Source organism: Podarcis liolepis (assembly GCF_965112155.1).
Source record: "Podarcis liolepis genome assembly, chromosome: 13".
NCBI lineage: Eukaryota > Metazoa > Chordata > Lepidosauria > Squamata > Lacertidae > Podarcis > Podarcis liolepis.
Window position 1 is genome coordinate 20,202,584 of NC_139573.1, and position 21,741 is coordinate 20,224,324.

Here is a 21,741-nt window from a genome sequence, read left to right on the forward strand (position 1 = left end):
GGTGGAACCAACTTTTCAGGAAGAGTGTTATGACTGTTTGATTCCACAGCCGCTACTCACTGCATAAATCAGGCCATTTTTTTAAAACAACTACTTCCTACAGTTCCACCTCTCTCTCTCTGCTATAAGAATAGACCTGCTGAGTGAGACTAAAAGTCATTTTAAACTAGCCTTTTGCTTCCTTCTGTGGCCAACTAGATACTTCAGGGAAGCTCCTCAAGCAGGCTGTTAAGGCAAGATCCATCCCGCATTGTTTGTCCTCCCCTCTTCTCCCTGATATTCATCAGCATAGTGGCACTGAAAATGGGGGCTCTATTCAGCCAGTAATAAAACTATCTACCATAAATTTGTCTTGTTTCCTTCTAGAAGTGTCCAATCTTGCATCTTCCCGTGCATCTTAATTACACATCAATTAGGCTTGCCCGGGACCACTCAGGGAGCTTGATGGGCTATGTGAGGATTTGAACACAGGTCTTGCTGGCCAAACATTCTAGCCACCTCTTCGCACTGGCTCTCATTACGGTTGGGTACGCCAGAGGCAGAGTGGATCTGAATCGGCCTTTCCCAACTTGCTGCCCTCCAGACATTTTGGCCTGCAAATCCCATCAGCCCCAGCATCATACGGCTGTACTGACTGAGGCTGATGCGAACTGTAATCCAGAACACCTGGAGGGCACCAGGTTGCAGGAGGGAGGTTGGCTCTGACACTACAGTCAGTATGACTTCAGGCCTGATCAGTTAGAGGTGATAACTTGGGGAGGATACTGCCTTGACCTGGATGTTGGGCTAAGGTGACTGTGCAGTCTTGCGAGTTAACCATTTATCTGTTTCTCCTCTGTTATAGCAATCAGCTCCCACAATTGCAGCCAATGGGTAAGTCCCTTTCAAGCCTCTGGCCATTTGATTTTTATATTTGGGAAGGTGTGTTGAGATGGATGGATGGATGGATGGATGGATGGATGGATGGACCGACCTTGGAGGGCAGGGTTGGAAATTGGATCTGAGAGGCAAGGAGAGAGGAAAGGTGGGAGAGGGGGGAAGGTATTGCAGGCTTCCCATAGGCATCTGGTTGGCCACTGTGAGAACAGAATGCTGCACTAGATGGGTCATTGGCCAGATCCAGCAGGCTGTTCTTATACTGAAGGATAGGATGGGATTGGCAAAGTTTTGGTAAAGTTCTCCGAAAATTCTGATCAGCATTGTCTGTTTTCTGTCTTACTGTTTCTGGAGCTGCAAAATGTCAGCTTTTTGAATAGGGATATTGGCTTTCCCTTTTTAATATATATATTAATAAAAAACTAGTTAAAAAGAAAGAATTATTATTATTATTATTATTATTATGTTATGTTATGTTACTACATAGAGGAGGGCCCCCATAAAACCTTAAGAATATTATTTCTGCGTGCAGCAGATAATATAGGGACCCCTGACCATTAGGTCCAGTCGTGGCTGACTCTGGGGTTGCGGCGCTCATCTCACTTTATTGGCCAAGGGAGCCGGTGTACAGCTTCCGGGTCATGTGGCCAGCATGACTAAGCCGCTTCTGGCGAACCAGAGCAGTGCACGAAAACGGCGTTTACCTTCCCGCTGGAGCGGTACCTATTTATCTACTTGCACTTTGATATGCTTTTGAACTGCTAGGTTGGCAGGAGCAGGGACCAAACAATGAGAGCTCACCCCGTCGCGGGGATTCGAACCACCAACCTTCAGATCAGCAAGTCCTAGGCTCTGGTTTAACCCACAGCGCCACCCGCATCCCAGCAGATAATATGGACTATTGCTATTGGGATGGGAGATTCTGTAACATACCGGCACAATTAAAGTTTGGTGCTCTTGCACAACAAAGCCACTTTCCTCTTAAATCTGACTTTTTGCAATAAGGAAAAGGATGGGGAAATGTACCAGAAAGTATGGGATAGAACCATGGCTTGATGCAACATCATATAAACTCCCAACATATAAATTAGAATGAATGTTCAATAAACAGGTTGTCTGCAAGTGACCTCAGATGCATGGGCCCCTGTGCAACACTGGTGGGGGCAGCATATGGGAATAGAAAGCTAAATTTACTGTATACTGAACTGAAAGTACTGGCTATTGTGTTGCCTCTCCTGTGAGTGACAAAAGCTCTCCAGAGTCATAGGCCTTTCCCAGCCATGCTGCACAAAACCCTTTCGTGCTGGGCTCTCATCCAGGCACCAATTAAATCACAGCTTCACAGACTTCCAGAGCCTTTGCTGGACCCTAAGGGTGGGGGAACTTGAAAGAAGTGTGTGTGTGTGTGTGTGTGTGTGTGGAGAGAGAGAGCGTGTGAGTGTGAGCGTGAGCGCGCAAGGGCTGGGATTGGAATGGCCTTGGCCGTTGTCATGATGAAGGACTCCTTCTCAGCATAATATGCCTTTCAGGCAGACGGTTCTTGAAGGTCTTCCCAGCTGGGAAAATTTGTGAGCCATTTGACCATGGGAAATTTAGATAAATTCTATGTTGTTCTTTTCTGTTTCTCTCTCTCTTTCTGTTGTTCTCGCTGTCTCTCTGCCTTGCGTGAAGCTGGGTCCGGTGGTGAGCAGGGAAGTCAGTGATAGGACTAGTAAGCTGGTGGTGGTGGGAATGACTGGGGGCTTCGCTAGGTGAGGGTGGTGTATAAGTCTGTATAAATTCCAGGTGGCTGTTAGGGTAAGTGGGAGGTAAGGGAGCTTCAGGTCAGTGACCAGCAGCCATTTAACGTTGAGTGGGGACTTGAAATTACCTCCCCAAATTGGAACCTGTTTGCAATTGTGGCTAAGGACCTGCCTAGCCACTGTCACAGCAACGAATTCTGAATGCAAAATGTTAGCAGCTGCCAAAGAATCCAGCTTATTAAAACTTTAATAATTTTATCTGCTTTAAAAAAAATGTTCCTAGTCTTCTTCACTGATGGGAGAAGTACTTTAAAAAAAAAAAACTGACACGAGATTAATAAATTGCTGAAGAGTAAATTCAGATCCAGTGTGGCCAAGAAAGAGGTTTCTGAGAAAACATACAGGCCTTGTTGGTCATTATACCAACTCCCATGCTTAGTTTAATCCTCTGCTCCCCAACTGTCCAGTGAGTCCCAATACTTGCCAGGAACAAGAATAGTGGTAAACTGAAACAAAATGTTCTGGCCCCTCAACTGCAAACTCATTAATTTATCTTTAACCAGTAGTATAGCAGACTGATAAATAGATAGATAGATAGATAGATAGATAGATAGATAGATAGATATAGATAGATGATGATAGATAGATAGATAGATAGATAGATAGATAGATAGATAGATGATAGATAGATAGATAGATAGATAGATAGATAGATAGATAGATAGATAGATATAGATAGATACATTTGTCCTTATGACCACCCTCTGATTTGGGGTAATTCAGTTCTATAGCATTCCAGCTATAGCGCGCGCGTGCACACACACACACACACCCCAATAATCCTGAGAAGAGGATGGTAAGAACTGTGAGTGGTCTCTAGCTCCCTCACCCCAGGAACCACCTCTCAGTCATACAATGACTATTGAACTTTCTTCAAACATATTTAGTATAGATATGCCCATAATGATTCACTTGAGATCCACAAGGTTGAAATATAACCAATTTAACAAAGGGAGATGGGGCAACAACAGATATCTTGAATTAAAGTAGACATGTACAATGGGGGTGGAAAAACACTTCTGGCCCCATAAGTGTTGGGGTGTGTGTGCACATACTGCCCAAAAATGAGGAAATGACTGTTCATTGATGCATACTGTGTCAGGGAGGGAGTGGGTTCCCTCATACTTCTTGAAATAAATTAAAACCAGATGCCTTTTTTAGCTGAACCAGAAATTCTGGATTTCAGGCAAGACAAAGATAGACTAAGGTCCCAACGGGTCACTGAAATAATCTAGGCTAGTGACCTCTCCCCTTTTTATTACTTAGGGTGGATTTTCCACAAGTATTTATGATGTGATGTTGTTTGCATAGAGAAGTCACGAAAAGGTTCCAATAAAGTGTTGAGATCCAAGGTCTCCACTTCCTGGAAAACTCTTCAGAAAAGGAGCCAGGCAACACTTACATTAAAAAGAGTAAACAACTTTGAGTCCCGGGTCATGCCTTCCCAAAAAGAAGACTAGGAATTGCACTTCTGCAAAAGTGCAGTGAATTCTTGGCTAAAGCCTTGGCTTCACGTTACATTCACTACATAATAGAATCCCACAACTGGACACATGCGGCGAAGCACTAGTAGCCTCTGTCAGACTACCACTCCTCTTGGCAGCTGATTTTCTCTGTTTCTTTCCCCTACCAATTGGGAGGGGGAAATGGCAGCTAAAGAGAGAGAGAGAATTCAGTCATTAGAGCCAGAGGCTCTTAATGTCTGGGTTGTGGGTTCGATCCCCATGTTGAGCAAAAAGAATCCTTCATTGCAGGGGGTTGGACTAGATAGCAATCGTGCTCCCTTTTAACTCTATGGTTCTACGAAAGGGACAGCTGGCAGCTTCTCCTTCACCCTGTGTGTGCAATTCCTGTCCCTTCCAGCTTCCTTTGCCTGTTGATGGCAAGCCCTTCAGAAGTCACCATAGGCAGAGTTCTCCTTCATTGGGATTCCCCTAATGCAGGGAGTGTAACATGTACCCAGACTCCTTAAGTGCCATGTGGCTGGACTAAAGACACATGCGTTCATCTACGCATATGTTGCCTGTGCCCTCCCCTTTCAGCACTGGACAGATGGTGTGAACAGGTCCTAGTCACATAAACCAGATTGTACAACATGTTCTATGTACAGAGGGGCTCCTGTCAACTCCCCCCCTCGCCCGGATTAAGCCAGTGTCACCACAGTGTCTACTCCATGTCACCTTCCAGCCTTTGCAAGGTTTCACTCTAGGAAATATGGAGGATGATTAATAATGCTGGGAGTAATTATAGGGTTGCTACCTTTCCACCCATTAAGTGGCTGCTGGAGGAGTAGCCAACATTTTTGCCCTCCAGCTGTTGTTGGACTCCAACTCCCATCAACCCCAGCCAGCATGGCCAGTGGTCAAGGATGATGGGAGTTGTAGTCCACAGGGGGAGGACAATCATGCTGGACCTAGGCTGCTGCATGGTTCCCAGTTGTTCCCCTGAGGAGTTCAAGCAGGGAAGCAATAAGAGCACAAAATTAATATGCTGGATCCTACACAGTTTGGCTTTCTGCACACATTACGGAAGTAAGGCCCGCACGGTTCCTTCTCAGAATGCATCTGTGCACCACAGAGAGTGTGGGTGTGTAAGCAGTCGGGAGCAGAGCCAGGTAGACTTATTGGCTATATCCCCAGGTAGACATTGCTGAACGTGATGTCCCCTTCAGTGAGGGCTTGGAGGACATTGAGGCACATTGCCCTCCTAAATAGGCCTCCTGTAGAATTACTTGTTTCCACTGAACGTTAACACGAATGCCGCCATAGACAGGAGCACACTGTCTATGTAATTTGGGCACAGCGCACAGGGAGTTCTTGATGTGGAACAGCACACAAGTAGCAGGCTCAAGAGAACATGCCAATCTCTTCAGCCCCTGGATAGCCATGGCTTGGCAGGAAGCTAAATAAACACAAAGGAAGTCCATTCCAGGCTGTGTGTACAATGTGGGAGGACAGAACTGGGAGAACTGGGTTTTCTAGAAAGGCTGGGGGAATGAGCCAGGGCAGCAGGGCTTGGGAACAACGAGGCTGCCTGGGTTAGCTTGAAACAAAATGGGGTTTGTTAGGGATGAATAATGTAAGGAACAGAGCAGGAATTAAGGGCTCTTGAGTTTACTGGGATAAAGTAGCTTAATAGGAGCTGGCTGGTTATAACAGGGAGGTGTAAAGGAATGTAGGTATCACAGAAGGCAAGGCCAGATGCTCTGGTGATGGGTGCAGAAGGGAAATATAACAGGATGAAAACAAGAGGACAGCGGTTAAAGAAAGATGGCGCCCAGAAGAGAGCCAAGAGGGGGACGCTAGGCAGCCAGCTAAGGTAGGATTGGTGGTGGTGGGGGATGAAGGGCTCTAATTCCTTTTCTTCTTCATCTCCTATCATCTGTTCTGAAGCGCTTGGCAAGCTTTGTATCCCAGCAGGTTCCAGTTGCGATCCTCATCCAACTGGGAGGAAGACCGCAACATGGAGGGGCAAGAGACTCTTTTGTCTTGCAGGAAATTCCATTCACTATAGGAAAGAGGCAGGTGGTGCAGGGGCCAATATCTCACATTATCTAGCCCTTCCTTCAATATTACATTTTTTCCCTCTGTCATCATGAATTTGCATCATTGCCCCCATTCAACTAGATAAAAAGTGATGAAAAGCTAGGGCTGAATGGTTGAAATAACTTTCGGTTGATTCATTACCTGACCTTTTTAGCAGATTAGTCAAGTGATAAAAATTTCAGTGAACTTTCATATTGCCAAGCCCAAATTTGCATGCCTTTCTGAGATATTGAAGGAAGTGTACAATATTTACTTACAACATTTACCAGTAACCACTCTTTGTTAGAAAGTCTGTGTTTAACAGTTTCTTGTTCATTCCTCTTATGTCACTGAACCCCAAAGTAACCTTGAAGAAAGTGTTCCACAACTTGAACTAAAGCTTTAATTGATATCTTAATTGGTTTTAAAATAGATTTGTCCCCCAATCAACAAATCCCCCATTGGTTTCAGAATTGACATACCTCATCCTCTCTCTTTTATTGTTCTGGCCTCTGAATTTGAGGCAAAGTCCATTACTTCAAAAGTAACCACAGTGGCAGCCTATCTGCTGTGGTCAGGAAAGGTTCTGTGGAGGCTTTTCAGGGTTACTGTGCCTTTAAAAGCTTCCATCTTGTGTCTCTAATCAATTGCTTCCTGTTCAGCACAGCCAGGGCATCACTGATGAATTTCCCTTTGAATGGTTCAGTTCCTGTTTCCTGCGAGGGGATCTTAATTTATGGTTTCCTCCGCTTATTTTTCTTATGAAAATTATTATCAAGTAATACTCAAATGAAGGGGGTGGGAATTAATTCTGCCAACAGCTAATGGTGGTAAAGTAAATGGACCTCAACGTGGACCACTAGTTGGTTAAGACTACGGGTTTGCAAATATATGAAACACAATAGTTCTGAGCAAAATGCATACTTCCTTTGTTTTTAGGCTGCAAGCACGTATATCACAGCAGCATCTTAAAAGAGGTTCCTTTTTCCACCCCTCGTCTTCCCTGTCAAATGAGAATACACACACACACACACACACACACACACACACACACACACCTGCCCCATGTATCAAGAGCACCTTTTTAATTAGTCAAATTATTTTTATTGGATTTATCTAATTAACTAAACGTTGCAGCTCTAGATTAAACCAAATGAAGATCGCAGAACTACATTAATGCCACAAGCATGCAAATCCAGGAGAAAGATTATTTTGGGAACAGCAATGGACAGAGTGAAATTAAACTGTTTCGTTGTTCGTTTGGAATACGTACAACCTGCCCATCATCTATATGGAAACTAGTGCGCAATACAAAGCCTAAAAATAAACAAGCTGGACTATGATGAGCTATAAACAGCACAACACATCACCCAAACAAATAAAGACAGTTTTTTAAAAAAATGTGACACAGAGGGGGTTGCATGATCATCAAATTAAAAACTCTTGAAATGTCTGTGTAAAGTAAGTCTTGACCTGGCACTGAAATGATAGCATCTGTGCCAGCCCCACTTCTAAAAGGAGGGCATTCCACAAGCACAGTGATGCAGACAGGGCCTTCTGGGTGGCCATTTTTTACTGTTTAAGCCCCCTAACCTGCACTGATATTCTAGAAAGCCCACAAGTCATGGACCTTCCTGCCCATAACCCCATGTGCTCTTTCTTCCCTCCTGACAGGCCTAAACACCCAGAGAGCAAGTCTGTGATCTCCACCCACAACTTCACAGCCAGAAACAACAACGAACTCTCAGTACTTCATGGAGAAATGTTGCAGGTGAGTTGATGTCCCAGAACACTTGCAGTGCCAGAAGATTCCCACCCCTACCCCGCTCCTGATCTGGCCAGAATAGAAAGGAATGTAATTTGCAGATTGGACACGGCTGTAGGGAAGCTGCTTTCATTGGGGACTCAGGGCATTTGGAAATACCCTATTGCCTGGTCACCTGTCCCAAGCCAGAATATCCTAGGCAATGAAGCAGGCTTGCACATTAGACGTCTTGGATCTCGCCTCCCACCACACTCGTAGGCCATGAATGAGCCCTAAATGGCTTAACAGAAATGTGAAACTATAATAATTCCGCTTTTGTTGACATTGTTAGGTGACTTCCTCCAATCCCCCTGGCTGAGTTTCAATGTATATCATTGTAACAGTTTTCCAAAACTTAATTTCTCATAAAATTTACTTGGTCAATTAACGTCTTTCTTTCCTTTCATATTACCTTTAAACATATTATTCTATAACATCACATATTTAAATCCAAATCCAGTCTGATACTTGCAAGTATTTCTACTTAAGTTATCTTAGCATATTTAGCTAAATAGTCTTTAAATTTCATCCATTCCTCCTGGTGCTCCTCCTCCTTCTGGTCGCGGACTCTTCCTGTCAGGTCGGCCAGCTCCCAAAAGTCCATCATCTTCATCTGCCATTCCTCCACCGTTGGCACTTCTTGTGCTTTCCAATTTTTGGCCAACACAATCCTAGCGGCAGTTGTGGCATCCAAAAAAAAATCTAGCATCTTTCTTGGGCAATTCCAGACCTAGAACCAAGTTTTTGCTTAGCTAGGAACGTGTCTCCTTTTTCTTTGCCGTTAGGTCCTGGATGACAGCAAGAAGTGGTGGAAAGTTCAGAACCACTACGGTCAGGTTGGCTACGTCCCTTATAATATTCTTGCCCCAGTTCTAAACCACAACAGCGCTCCTCAGGTCAACGGAACCAGCCCAGCGATATCCAAGGTGAGGCTTACAGCACTAATTAGAGCTTGTCTGTTTGTTTGCTTGCTTGCTTTTATTTGTTGTAGAGCTATGTGCCACTTTTCTAATAAAATACCGTATTTTTCGCTCTATAAGACGCACCAGACCACAAGATGCACCTAGTTTTTGGAGGAGGAAAGCAAGAAAAAAAATAATTCTGAATCTCAGAAGCCAGAACAGCAAGAGGGATCGCTGCGCAGTGAAAGCAGCAATCCCTCTTGCTGTTCTGCCTTCTGGGATAGCTGCGCAGCCTGCATTCGCTCCATAAGACGCACACACATTTCCCCTTACTTTTTAGGAGGGAAAAAGTGAGTCTTATAGAGCAAAAAATACGGTATCCAACATGACTGGCTGGCTGGAACAGTAAACAGGAGCACTTCAAATAGCATCGTTTTATTACAGGTCATATTTATTACAGGTCCCATTCTGCATAGCAGAAGCTGGGCAGAAACAGGGAATAGGTGTTGCCTTCCTGCCCTGCATGCTTTCCTGATTCCCAGAAAAAAAATGTCTACATGCTGTTGGAAAGATGATTTTGGACTAAATGGATCTTTGGTCTGATCCAACAGCACAACTCTTATGCCCAAATGATCCTGGCCATGGAATCTTGAACAAGCCTGGGAAATGTTAGACTACATGGGCCGGTTTAGGGAATGGGTACAGAAGATTTTTTTAAAATGTATTTTTAAATAAGTAAATAAGAATAAATTCATTCTCACCAATGTAGATTTGCTGGAAATGCCCCAAAGAAAGCAGTTTAATGCTTATGGCCATTTTTTAAAACCAACACGGCATAAGAACATGTATGGGACCCAAACTGTTCAGACATGCTTAAAAACCCAGACAGTCTGGAAGGCAGTGGGAAGCAGGGGAGAAATTCAATCCAGTTTGCAGTTGAAGGTGAACCTATCAAATGTTTGCTTTCCAAACCAATATGGGAACTGAAACACAGCCGTCCTGCGAAAATTCACACTTAATCTGAATTTTGCGATGCAGTTCCCCAACCAAACAGTGTTGACAAAAATGGATACAGGAATGGATACATTGGTGAAACTGATGTCTAAAATGCTTTCTGTTAGAAGAAATTGCTTGCAAAAAGACGTACTGCAGACCGAAATGTGCTTATTAGGAGAAATTCACACTAAAATGAAGAATTTTAATGGGAATTGTTTTGGGTTTTTTAATTCACAAATTGATGCAGAAATAAGGAGGACTGAATTTAAGACTGGGGAAAAATGTGAAACTGAGAGAACTGAAATTGTCAAATCCTTCCATCCCTAGTGGGAAGGCAGATGTACTGGCACATGCAATATTAGCGTAGCGTGTTCTTTGTGAGTTGACGTTCCACTAGGAGATAGGCTTTGCAGGAGGCCGAGCTGTTAATATTTGCTTCTCCCCTCTGCCTCTACTTAGAAAAGTCCACCTCAGCCGCCACCCAAGACCAAAAGTCTGTACACAAATGGCAGAAATTGGGCCAGCACAGAGGCACTTAACATGGACCTGAGTGAGCGAGGTAAGCCTGCCTTTGTGTGTGGAACTGGGGAGCTCTGGAAAGCATAAGCTATTTTTTCACCGTTTTACTGGAACTTTAGTTTAAGCAGTGTAGGAGAAACCTCAGCACAGAGTAGGGGACACAATAGCTTATGCGGCAGGTCGCAAGGATTATAGGCAATAAAATGTGTTTTTAAAAATCTGCATATTAAGTGCACTAAAATTCTGACAAGGGCATTATTAAAAAAATGCGAAAAATTTAAGGTTGGGAAAGCATAGAGGAAACAACTGGGGAGAGGTCTATGAGGTGCTCACACCCCCATTAGAAATTGTGGGTTTCGTGAATGTTTGGTGAAACATTCAGTGCCACTTGATAAATTGAAAGCCTCCTATACTGTACTTGGAAAGCTTATACTTGAATGCATTGTCATTCTAGATCCCTAAAAATGTATTAAAACCCGCTTTAGGAAGGGGGGGGGGAAGAGTTATTTGCAACAAATTCTCTTAATGGCTTGGATCTAAAGAGGGTCATGCAAGGAGTTTCTGCTACCAGTGGAATTGATGTTCTTAACACATGACCAACTGCTTTTGAAACTTTCCTCGTTGCTATGTGACACGGGGAACATGGCTACTCAGCCCAGAGTTGGCTTTAGTTAAAATTCTTCACACCACATATATATATCTATTTATATGAGTTTGTGGTATAGAATGGAATTAATAATCATAATAAAAAGGCCACATTTCCTAAGGGACGCCCAAACCTTGGCTCTAGGGCAAAGCACTTTCTATTACATGATTTTAAACAACTGAACACTAATTGGTGGTTGTGACTAACAGAGACTAACAGGCTCTAAGGGAAGCTGAGCCTCTGGAATATTGGTAGCTGCCAGGGCCTCAGATTCTGCTTGCTTTGAAGCCAAAAGCACGTCAAAACTGCTCATGGTTGTCCCACCAACGTTCCCTGGGCTCTGAGCTTTCTTCCCTTGGTATGTTTCCCAGCTGATTCTGCTCCCCACTCCTTTGCGTCCAACCTGTCCGTGACAAAGGGATCTCCTTTTGGTTCCTGTCAGACAAGCTGTCAGCGTCACTTAGCATTTTTCACAAGAGGTTTTTTCGAGCTTGAAAGGTATAAAGAGTCGTCCTTCCCTCCCAGAAGCACAATATAAGGATGCAAAACACTCGACTTACACGAGAACTGGAATAGAGTCGCATGGATGAAGGATTTAGACTGAAATGTGCAGTTTGAGGTGTGGTGGACTGGCTTTTTGCTATCTGCAAGCTGTCCTCGTATGACACGACACAGGGTTCTGTGGGAGAATTTCTGAACTGCGCATGTAGCGATTGGAGTCTGTTGTATCTGATTGTGGGAAGTAGGGTTAATTGCTCTGCCTACGCATCCAAGAGGGCCACGGGTGGCGCTGTGGGTTAAACCACAGAGCCTAGGACTTGCCGATCAGAAGGTTGGCAGTTCAAATTCCTGTGACGGGGTGAGCTCCCGTTGCTCGGTCCCTGCTCCTGCCCACCTAGCAGTTCAAAAGCATGTCAAAGTGCAAGTAGATAAATAGGTACCGCTCCAGTGGGAAGGTAAGTGGCGTTTTCGTGCGCTGCTCTGGTTCGCCAGAAGCGGCTTAGTCATGCTGGCCACATCACTCGGAAGCTGTACGCTGGCTCTCTCGGCCAATAAAGCGAGATGAGCTTCAACCCCAGAGTCATCCGCAACTGGACCTAATGGTCAGGGGTCCCTTTACCTTTACCCATCCAAATGTTTGCAATTGCGCCGTGTGTGACATCACTTCCTGCCCCGGCAGAGCGCTTCAACACGGTGAACGAGGAGCTCGCCCTGAGACTGGCCAATGGGACAACTAGCCATAGCAGGAACCTTCACATCCAGCGGGCTGCAGACACCAACCTGCCTTTAGGATACGATTCAGACCCTGCTCAAGTTCGGACCTGGCTGGAAGCCAAAGGATTCAGCCCATTGTGAGTTGGCCTCTGTTTTCCTTTGAGAAGATCTGTAGGTTGGCCATGAAAGTCCAAACATATTCCTTGGTATCTCCCAAAGCAGCTTCCTGTCTTTCCTGTATTGTCTGCAGTTACCTTCTTCAGATTCATGTTGCACATTCGCCAATCGTGAGGCCTGCATGTGTCAACTTAACCTACCCAGTTTTCCTAGTTGGCCTGTTTTATGAGCACCTTCTTTAATGGCCTCTATCTGAAAGCAGCTTCCACTTTCCTGAACAGCTCAATAGCTCTTAGCTTCTTAATGATTTGCCGTTGCCCAGTTGTTAGCTGTGGTTCCTTTTTCTGTGCTCCTGGTTAAGGTTTCTGATTGGCTGTGGTGACTCCCTATTCCCTCATTAACCCAACACCAGTTTTCGGCGGTCCATCCCTGCTCCTGCCAACCTAGCAGTTCAAAAGCACGTCCAAGTGCAAGTAGATAAATAGGTACCACTCCGGCGGGAAGGCAAACAGCATTTCCATGCCCTGCTCTGGTTCGCCAGAAGCGGCTTAATCATGCTGGCCACGTGACCTGGAAGCTGTACGCCGGCTCCCTCGGCCAATAAAGCGAGATGAGCACCGCAACCCCAGAGTCGGTCACGACTGGACCTAATGGTCAGGGGTCCCTTTACCCTTTATGAGATGCCATACTCTCCAATGGGTTGCTGTTTGTCTACTGTGGATATTTTAATTGGTGTTTTAGACGTTCTGCTCTTCATCTGCATGGATATTCCATCCCACAGCTTAAGACCTGTAACAGTGCGACTTAGTTGTATGTACATACCATACAAATGCAGTAATCCTGGAACTTTTGTTAACCCCTCATAGAACTACAATTGCTGGCACCCTTAGCAAGCTACACTTGTCAGGATTCTTGGAGGGCAGGGATGTGCTTTAAATGTATGGTGTTCATCCAGGCAACACTTGTTTCCTGTTTGTTTCCTGTTTAAGGTTTTATGAGTGTAAATAGCAGAACTTCCCTTTCCCTCCCATAACCCACCCCCCATAACTCACTCTTTCTTCCTCCTCACAGGACAGTAAGTGCCCTGGGGGTCCTAAACGGAGCTCAGCTTTTCTCCCTGAAGAAGGATGAGTTCAGAGCTGTCAGCCCAGAGGAAGGAGTTCGAGTCTACAGCCAGGTCACAGTCCAGAGAGCCCTGTTGGAGGTACAAGGAGCCCTGAAGCTTCTCCTAAGGGTTGGGAGGGTGGTGGTGCAAGTCAAGATTTCTTGTATCCCAGGCAGGAAGCTGTCTACTGGGCTTTAGCAAAAAAACAGCAACCAAGGAAGGCTCCTGAGGTCCAGGAAAGCCAAAAACTAATTTTCTATGACAGTACAGTTTTCTGAGAATTACATGCACCACGGTGGGACTGGGGAAAGTTGGGGCGCGCTTGAAGCCAGGACAATATTATATCCATTCTTCATTTTCATTATTTTCTTCCAGGATTCTGGGAAAGTATCAGAGCTAGAGGCTGTGATGGCGAAACAGAAAAGGAAACTGGAGGGTTTGAATCCGTAGCTGGGAAATCGCCCCGTTTGGTGTGGGAGTGCCCCCTGTTGAAGCATTGAGGAACTGCATGGTAACAGGCTCTGAAGTTGTACCATCATCCCAAACTCTCCCCACATCACCCAAGATCTGCATTCAACAGCAGCACTTGTTTTGAGCTAAACGTTGTTGAGCATATGTTCCTGTAAAGCAAATTACCGCCTTCAAATCATAGCCCAGATTTTCTCTCCAACTCCCTTTTGAAATAGTCATCAGAAGAAACCTCCCTTCTCTCAGTCAGTAGAACATGAGACTCTTAATTGTAGGATTGTGGGTTCGAGCCCCATGTTGGACAAAAGATTCCTGTACTGCAGGGGGTAGGACTAGATGACCCTGGCGGTCCCTTCCAATTCTACAATTCACCTAGCCCACACGCCTTCCCTCCCCAAATGCGGGGGGAAATGGAATAGCAGCAACTCTTCCTCATTATAAGAGAGAGCATTCATGCCGCATTCATTTTATCTCCTTTCATACAAAATGAAAGAATGATTATCTTTTACAGAAGGTAATGGGCCTAGGTCTGGCTCACTAGGAAAACTGGACTGAATTATTATCATTAATTAAATTTTACAAGCTTTGCAACAGATCTCCATGGAAATTCCACTCACCAAATCAACCGTTCTTCCATTTCTGTGCATTCCTGTTTGCTATCTCTTTCTTCCCACCCATCCCCGAATTTTTCAGTTAAATCTAGGCATGGATATGTGTAATTTGTCTTGCAGTTGCACTGCATCATTATCCTTGCAGCTATAAATCTGCATTTTTACACACTGCATCATAGTGGTTGTAGTCAAAACTTTTGTCTCCACTTTCCATCAGGGTGAGTTGGCAACTCATGAGTATTTTTCAGCAAGAAATCTTCTGTTGCCAGGATTTATCCATCTATTTTTACTTGAATAGCTCGGCTGAAATGTTTTAAGTATCTCAGGAATGTTTCCTCCTTCAGGAGAGACATGGGAAGCTATGGAACAAGCTTTGCTACAAGATCATTCCTTCACCCTTAAAGGATTTTTCCCACTGACAAACTCACACTTTAATTCCATGGAGTTAATGTAAGCTGACATTGGGCACTACCACCTCCTGTCACCAGATGGCAGTCTCTATTTGAGGCAAACCAAGCCTTACCCTTCACAAACTGTATTTGGAAAACGCCATTTCCCCCACTTTCATTGTGTACATAAAAGTTTTGCCAGGTTTTAACAACTTGGCCCTTTCATCTCTAGTTGTATCTTTTTTAGGGGGGGAATTGAATCAGATCAGCTGCTTTCAATGAGTCTTGTGCAAGAGAATATGATATTCTGTGTGTGTGTGTGTGTGTGTGTGTGTGTGTGTGTGTGTGTGTAGTCAAAGTTTGATGATTTATTTGGAAACGAGTTATGCTGAATTTCCATTGTGGTGGATTGGAAGGAGAGGAGTTTGGCAATATAACCACACTCCCCCCCTCCAACAGTTTTCACACTCGTTAAAGAATTTGTTGAAGAACACAATGATTTCGACTGCTTTAGAACTGTTTCCATTCAAACTTCCTGTTTAGTTTTAAGCTCTGCTCAGATGGTTTACCCTTGATGTGTGCCTTTTAAAATTAACATGTCGAAGAAATTTTGGCCAAATAGCTCAAAGCTGTTCCCCCCCCCAAAAAAAATTAATCTAGTGTTAAAGGGAATATTTATTTGAAAGGGTATTTGTATTAATTTAACATTGGCTGCCATTAATGTTTTGTAAAGAATAGGCTGCATATCTTTTTTAGGGTTATTACCCACCTCCACCACCTGCCGTAGCCTAATTTTGACAGTTTCCATAAAGTACAAGTCAGTAATTGGCCGCCCATTGGCCAAATACAGTCCTCTGAGCAGTGCAGTCTACTGTTGCAAACCTAAGGTGGAAAGGAAAGTTTAGAGCAGGTGTGGGGAAGCTTTGGCACTCCAGCTGTTACTGAACTTTTGAGCATGGTTGCTGGGGTTGCTGGGAGTTGTAGTTCAACAACATCTGGAGGGCTTCCCCACACCTGCATTAGAATATTAAGCATTATAAAATACCTAATTGTACACTAAAAATTAGTTTCTGGTCCAATGTGGTAATTGGAAAGGAAAGGAAAAGGAGCTGGGTAGGGCATGGTCTACCATCATCATGAAACTACCACGGAGCCTCTTGGGCTTGCCGATCAGAAGGTCGGCGGTTCAAATCCCTGCGACGACAGGGTGAGCTCCTGTTGCTCTGTCCCAGCTCCTACAAACTTACAGTTCGAAAGCACACCAGTGCAATTAGATAAATAGGTACTGCTGCAGCGGGAAGGTAAACAGCGTTTCTGTGCGCTCTGGTTTCCATCATGGTGTCCCATTGTGCCAGAAGCGGTTTAGTCCTGCTGGCCACATGACCCGGAAAGCTGTCTGTGGACAAACGCCGGCTCCCTCAGCCTGAAAGCGAGATGAGCACCACAACCCCATAGTCGCCTTTGACTGGACTTAACTGTCCAGGGGTCCTTTACCTTTTACCTTTACTTTATATGAACTTCTACAAGAATCTTAATGTAGTCTTCCAGTCCTCATGGTTGCATAGACTATAAGTCCGAGGACCTATTGCTTTTGCAAACCATATCACGACAGTGAAGGGCTTTTAATGTTTAAGGAGCTCCAGGCTATTCTGGCTAGGCAAATTTGGTGCCGTGGACACGTATATACGCTGCTAGGGAGAAATTTACTCTGTTGTTGTGTTCGTGTTATTATTAATGTGCACTTGCACTTTTAAAAATCTGATTTATTTTTCAAAACTGCTGCTTGCCCTCAGGGTGGAGGGCACATGATGGAAGTACAGCATAGCCACCACTGGAGAGCTTGACGTTCATTGGGGAAACGTGTTAATTATATAAAAAGTATGTAAATAAAAATATGCAAACCTGATGCAACTTTCCTGGCGTGAAATGCATTTGAAGTTATGCTCCAAAGCAATGAACAACTCCTTTGCTGGGCAGGATCAGTGACCGACTAAGATCGCTTCCAGACAGCAATTAGGGATTCCGTGTCGTCCATCTTTGTAAAGGAATCTTTAGATGGGATGGAGAACCTGTGGCTTTCCTGACCATTGGTTGTGCTGACTGGGGTCAAAGGGAGCCCAACTGCATGCAGTGGCTCTTTGAAGACATCCATTTATCACCTTGAAAAATTTTCAGTTTTATTTTAATACTTATTATATTGGAAATACTTGCATGCAAAGACAGTCTGGCAGATTGAGTGGATGAGACCAATATTTAGTCCAATGGCCAATAAGGCGGTTTCTACATGCAGTGGCGTAGCGTGGGGGGTGCAGGGGGGGCCGGCCACACCGGGCGCAACATCTGGGGGGCGCTCTCGCACTCGCAGCTCTCTGCCCCTACCTGGCTCACTCACTCTCTCTCACTGCAGTGCTGGAATCCGATCAGAGCCGCTGGGTCGCTGCCCACTGTGGAGGGGGTGGGTGCCAGGCATGCGGTGCGGAGAGAGAGCAAGGGACTATCTGGGGGAGGGACAGTGCAGCGGCTGCCCAGCGCAGCGCTGAGCGCGGGAGAGAACCAGACCAGACCAGACCAGGCAGCAGCAAGAAGAAGCTGGCAGCGGTGGCAGGTTAGGGGTTAGGGGGCGCAAATTACTTGCCTTGCCCTGGGTGCTGACAACCCACGCTACGCCACTGTCTACATGTGCTGTAGAGGGAAGGGAGGGGCAGGTGAGGCTTGTCAACTGGGGAAGGTAGCTCCTAAACCTCTGCTGCCTTGTGGAATATCTCCAGGAGAAGAAAAGGCTAAGGAGTAAACCCTACACGATCACTGCAGATGGTGAGATCGCTGCAGATGGTGTCAGCAACCACGAAATTAAAAGACGCCTCCTTCTTGGGAGAAAAGCAATGATAAACCTAGACAGCATCTTAAAAAGTAGAGACATCACCTTGCCAACAAAGGTCCGTATAGTAAAAGCCATGGTTTTCCCAGTAGTTGATGTATGGAAGTGAGAGCTGGACCATAAAGAAGACTGATCGCCGAAGAATTGATGCTTTTGAATTATGGTGCTGGAGGAGACTCTTGAGAGTCCCACGGACTGCAAGAAGATCAAACCTATCCATTCTTAAGGAAATCAGCCCTGAGTGCTCACTGGAAGGACAGGTCCTGAAGCTGAGGCTCCAATACTTTGGCCACCTCATGAGAAGAGAAGACTGCCTGGAAAAGACCCTGATGTTGGGAAAAATTGAGGGCACAAGGAGAAGGGGACGATAGAGAATGAGATGGTTGGACAGTGTTCTCGAAGCTACTAGCATGAGTTTGACCAACCTGTGGGAGGCAGTGGAAGACAGAAGTGCCTGGCGTGCTCTGGTCCAGGGGGTCACGAAGAGTCGTACACGACTAAACGACTAAACAACTAAACAACAACAAACCCTACACAAATCCGGAGTGGAGTCCCTAAGACAGTTGGATGGCGCCTTGTGCGCCTCCTTCCAGCAACTTCTGCAGCCAAGCTGGTGCCAAACGTATTGCTCTGCTTTCCTTCAGATCTCATCAGTGAGGCCATGAGACGGGTCTTGTCTCTGGGCCGCCCAGGATACTCATGGCACAGACTTGCACTGCAGGGAGGTCCCTTTACTGCTGCTAACACAGCGCTTTGACTTCATACTCCATTGTCTCTCAAGGCAGATGGATGCCAACAGGAAATACCTATTTTCTATTTAAAATATCCAAGATTTAATTGAATTTGACTTATAGGGCCTTTTAAAAAAATTGCTACCAGGTGACAGTACAACAATTCTTTTGTTCTTATTATGAGAAACAGTCGTCCTGATCGTGTGGGGCGTCAAAGTATATTCTCTCAATACAAATAAAAATCTCAGAGTTAGGTGAGGTGGGGAAAACTTGACTTGCTGCTTCAACCCCACGTCCATAATGTTTGGGCAAGGGATTGCAGAGCATATGCAGAAAGCGCTACATTCAGTTCCTTGCTTCGCCAGGTTGGTCTGGGAAAGAGCCCAGCCAGAAACCAGAGAGAGAGAGAGACCTCAATTTTCAGTAATAGATCAAGAGTAGCCAGCATGATGCCCTCCAGATGTTCTGGCCTACAACTCTTATCATCCCTGAACTTTGGCCATCCTGGCTGGGACGGGTGGGAGTTGATATCCAACATCTGGAGTCCATCATTGCTGGCTACCCTGGGATAGACAATGTTTGAACTAGATGCGCCAATGAACTGACTCAGCAGATGGCAGCATCCTGTGTTTCTAACCTTCTCAAAAACGGTCTGCCAGGAACTCTGCGTACCTCTAAGAATATCCCTTAGTCAGCCTTCTCTAAGGTCCACACACAGCTTTGTGCTTCTCCCGTTTCCTTCCCTAGAACTGTGCTCAGGTGATCTCTTGAATTCTCTACCCCATTTGTGAACAGCAGAGTTGGGGTGTTTCTCCTGCGAGAAGAGAGAGATCATGAGCAGGAGCTTACCTTTAGCACTGGCAGTATCACATCTTCTTTCTCCCCCAGTCATCCTTCCACAACCTGGCAGACCCTACAGGTCTTTTGTCTACAACTCCTCTTAGGCCCACCAGCCTGTTAGAACTTGCAGCCCCCAAAAAATCCAGAGGGCAACAGGTTGGGGAAGGATGCCCTCTGTTTGTCACAAGTGGCAGCAGCGAATTTGTTGACAAGGTGGCAGCCATTAGCATCTCCCACAATGCCCCAGACTAGCATCGTTCTAGCACGTGGTGGTGGTTGGGAGGACAGCCATCATGAAACAATGAGGTCAGGAAAACATATTTTGAGAAATTTCAACTTCGCTGTAATTTGTGCCAACCATCTGCACTACCTCTCTCCCTGCCTTTCCCAATAATAGAATCATGGAATTTGTAGAGTTGGAAGGGATCCCATGGGTCATTTATTCCAAACCCCAGCAATGCAGGAATATAAACTACAGTGGTATCTCAGGTTAAGAACTTAATTAGTTCTGGAGGTCCGTTCTTAACCTGAGGTACCACTTTAGCTAATGGGGCCTCCTGCTGCCACCGCGCCGCCACCGCACAATTTCTGTTCTCATCCTGAACATAGCTGTCAACTTTTCCCTTTTCTTGCGAGGAATCCTATTTGGAATAAGGGAATTTCCCTTAAAAAGGGGAAAATATTGACAGCTATGATCCTGAAGCAAAGTTCTTAACCTGAGGTACTATTTCTGGGTTAGCGGAGTCTGTAACCTGAAGCGTCTGTAACCCGAGGTACCACTGTAAAAGCATCCATGACAGACGGCCATCCAACCAACCTCTGCTTAAAATCCTCCAAGGATGGGAGAGTCCACAACCTCCCAAAGAAGACTGTCAAACAGCTCTCAGCCATGTCTTGCCTCGTCATCTTTCTTCTTCCTTTCTCTGCCAAACGGGGTCTTCATCCCTTCTTCTCTAAAGGTCCAGTCTGCTGAGCACTGGCTGCTATGGGGAAGGGGCCTGGTGACTCAGTTCGCCTGCGTTCTTTGGGAGGGAAACTGGTCCAAGCAGTTTGTTTGAGGGGGCTGAATGTTGGGGAAGAAGAGAGAGAACCATCTGTGATTTTGCAACGTGAGTGTTGTGGTGAGCTGTGTTTATGGAGCAGATTCCTCTAATTCCTGACAGAACGGCGCGGACCCTGTCAGAGCGGGCCTCGGCCTGCTCCGGAGGGTGGCTCCCAGTGTGGTTCAGAGCTGCCAACTGCAAGAGGCCGGAGGGGGGGACAATGGTACAGTTCTGCCTCACCCTGGCCCAGGGCTCAGTTGCGTGCTGGTGGCGGATCCCCAATGCTTGTAGCATTGCTAACAGAAACGTCACTGAGCATTCGGGGGGAGGAGCTGCTGGTGAGGGTTAGCACATTTTTAAGGGGTTTGAGACAGAAACTGGGAGTTTCTGAGATGGGTGACTCAGTCCCGGGTTAAAAGTGCCCCTCCTGTTTGCCAAATTCCATAGATTACCAAATAACATACAAGCACACACACACACCCTCCGTTGCTGTATATTTCACAACCGCTGGCATTCCCCATTAAGTAAGCAGCCACACATGGTGCCAGGAAGAGCGTAGGGATGGGAAGGAAAGCCAGCAACCTCATCATTGCATACCTGCCACCCCCATCCCTGCCTCCCCAGAGATGGCCTCATCTCAGGCTCCGATCTCACTTGAGGCAGCAAATCTGGCTGTGTACCACCCTGGAATATTGTGGAGGCTCATACGCTTGAATAATGCTCTGTACAAAATAATGAGTACAAACTCTGCCATTTGACTATTAAATGTTGGGAAGAAGGGTTCTGGCCTAGTCTTGATCATAGCTGTCAACTTTTCCTTTTTCCTGCGAGGAATCCTATTCGGAATAAGGGAATTTCCCTTTTAAAAAAAGGGAAACGTTGACAGCTATGGTCTTGATGTATGTAATTATATTAAAAAATGTATGGAGGAAGCCCACATTACAATGTGGCACAGATCAGAGGCAAGTTGACCACCTCAGTGAGGACTCCAAACACAAATCACTGTATAAACAAGACAGGTGAGAAGAAGAAGCAGCTGCGAAAGTAAAATATACTCGGAGTCGAGTGTGGATTTCATGCTCTTTATTCAGCTCATAGTAGTGAGGAATGGACGTTCCCCCGAAATGTCTGCTTTATATACATTATTTACACAATGGGCCCCACGTGATTGGCTACTTCTGGGATTCTCCTGTAGGCCAATCAGGTTGTGGATTCACTTCCACCTGGAGTTGGATTGGGTGGCTCCTGCAGACCAATCAGACTGCTGCATTTTGG

At 45.5% G+C, this 21,741-nt stretch overlaps 1 protein-coding gene across 1 annotated transcript in view; it reads left to right on the plus strand.

The window, feature by feature from the left end:
- EPS8L1 (EPS8 signaling adaptor L1) overlaps positions 1–16,880 on the plus strand; it is a 36,983-nt gene extending 20,103 nt beyond the window's left edge. Inside the window, exons 15-21 of the mRNA XM_083471895.1 lie at positions 845–873; positions 7,877–7,973; positions 8,792–8,932; positions 10,364–10,463; positions 12,250–12,421; positions 13,473–13,605; positions 13,882–16,880. Coding sequence (XP_083328021.1) covers positions 845–873; positions 7,877–7,973; positions 8,792–8,932; positions 10,364–10,463; positions 12,250–12,421; positions 13,473–13,605; positions 13,882–13,956 — 747 coding nt within the window. The 3' untranslated portion in view covers positions 13,957–16,880. The remainder of the gene's footprint in view (positions 1–844; positions 874–7,876; positions 7,974–8,791; positions 8,933–10,363; positions 10,464–12,249; positions 12,422–13,472; positions 13,606–13,881) is intronic.
- The last annotated feature ends 4,861 nt before the right edge of the window (positions 16,881–21,741 follow it).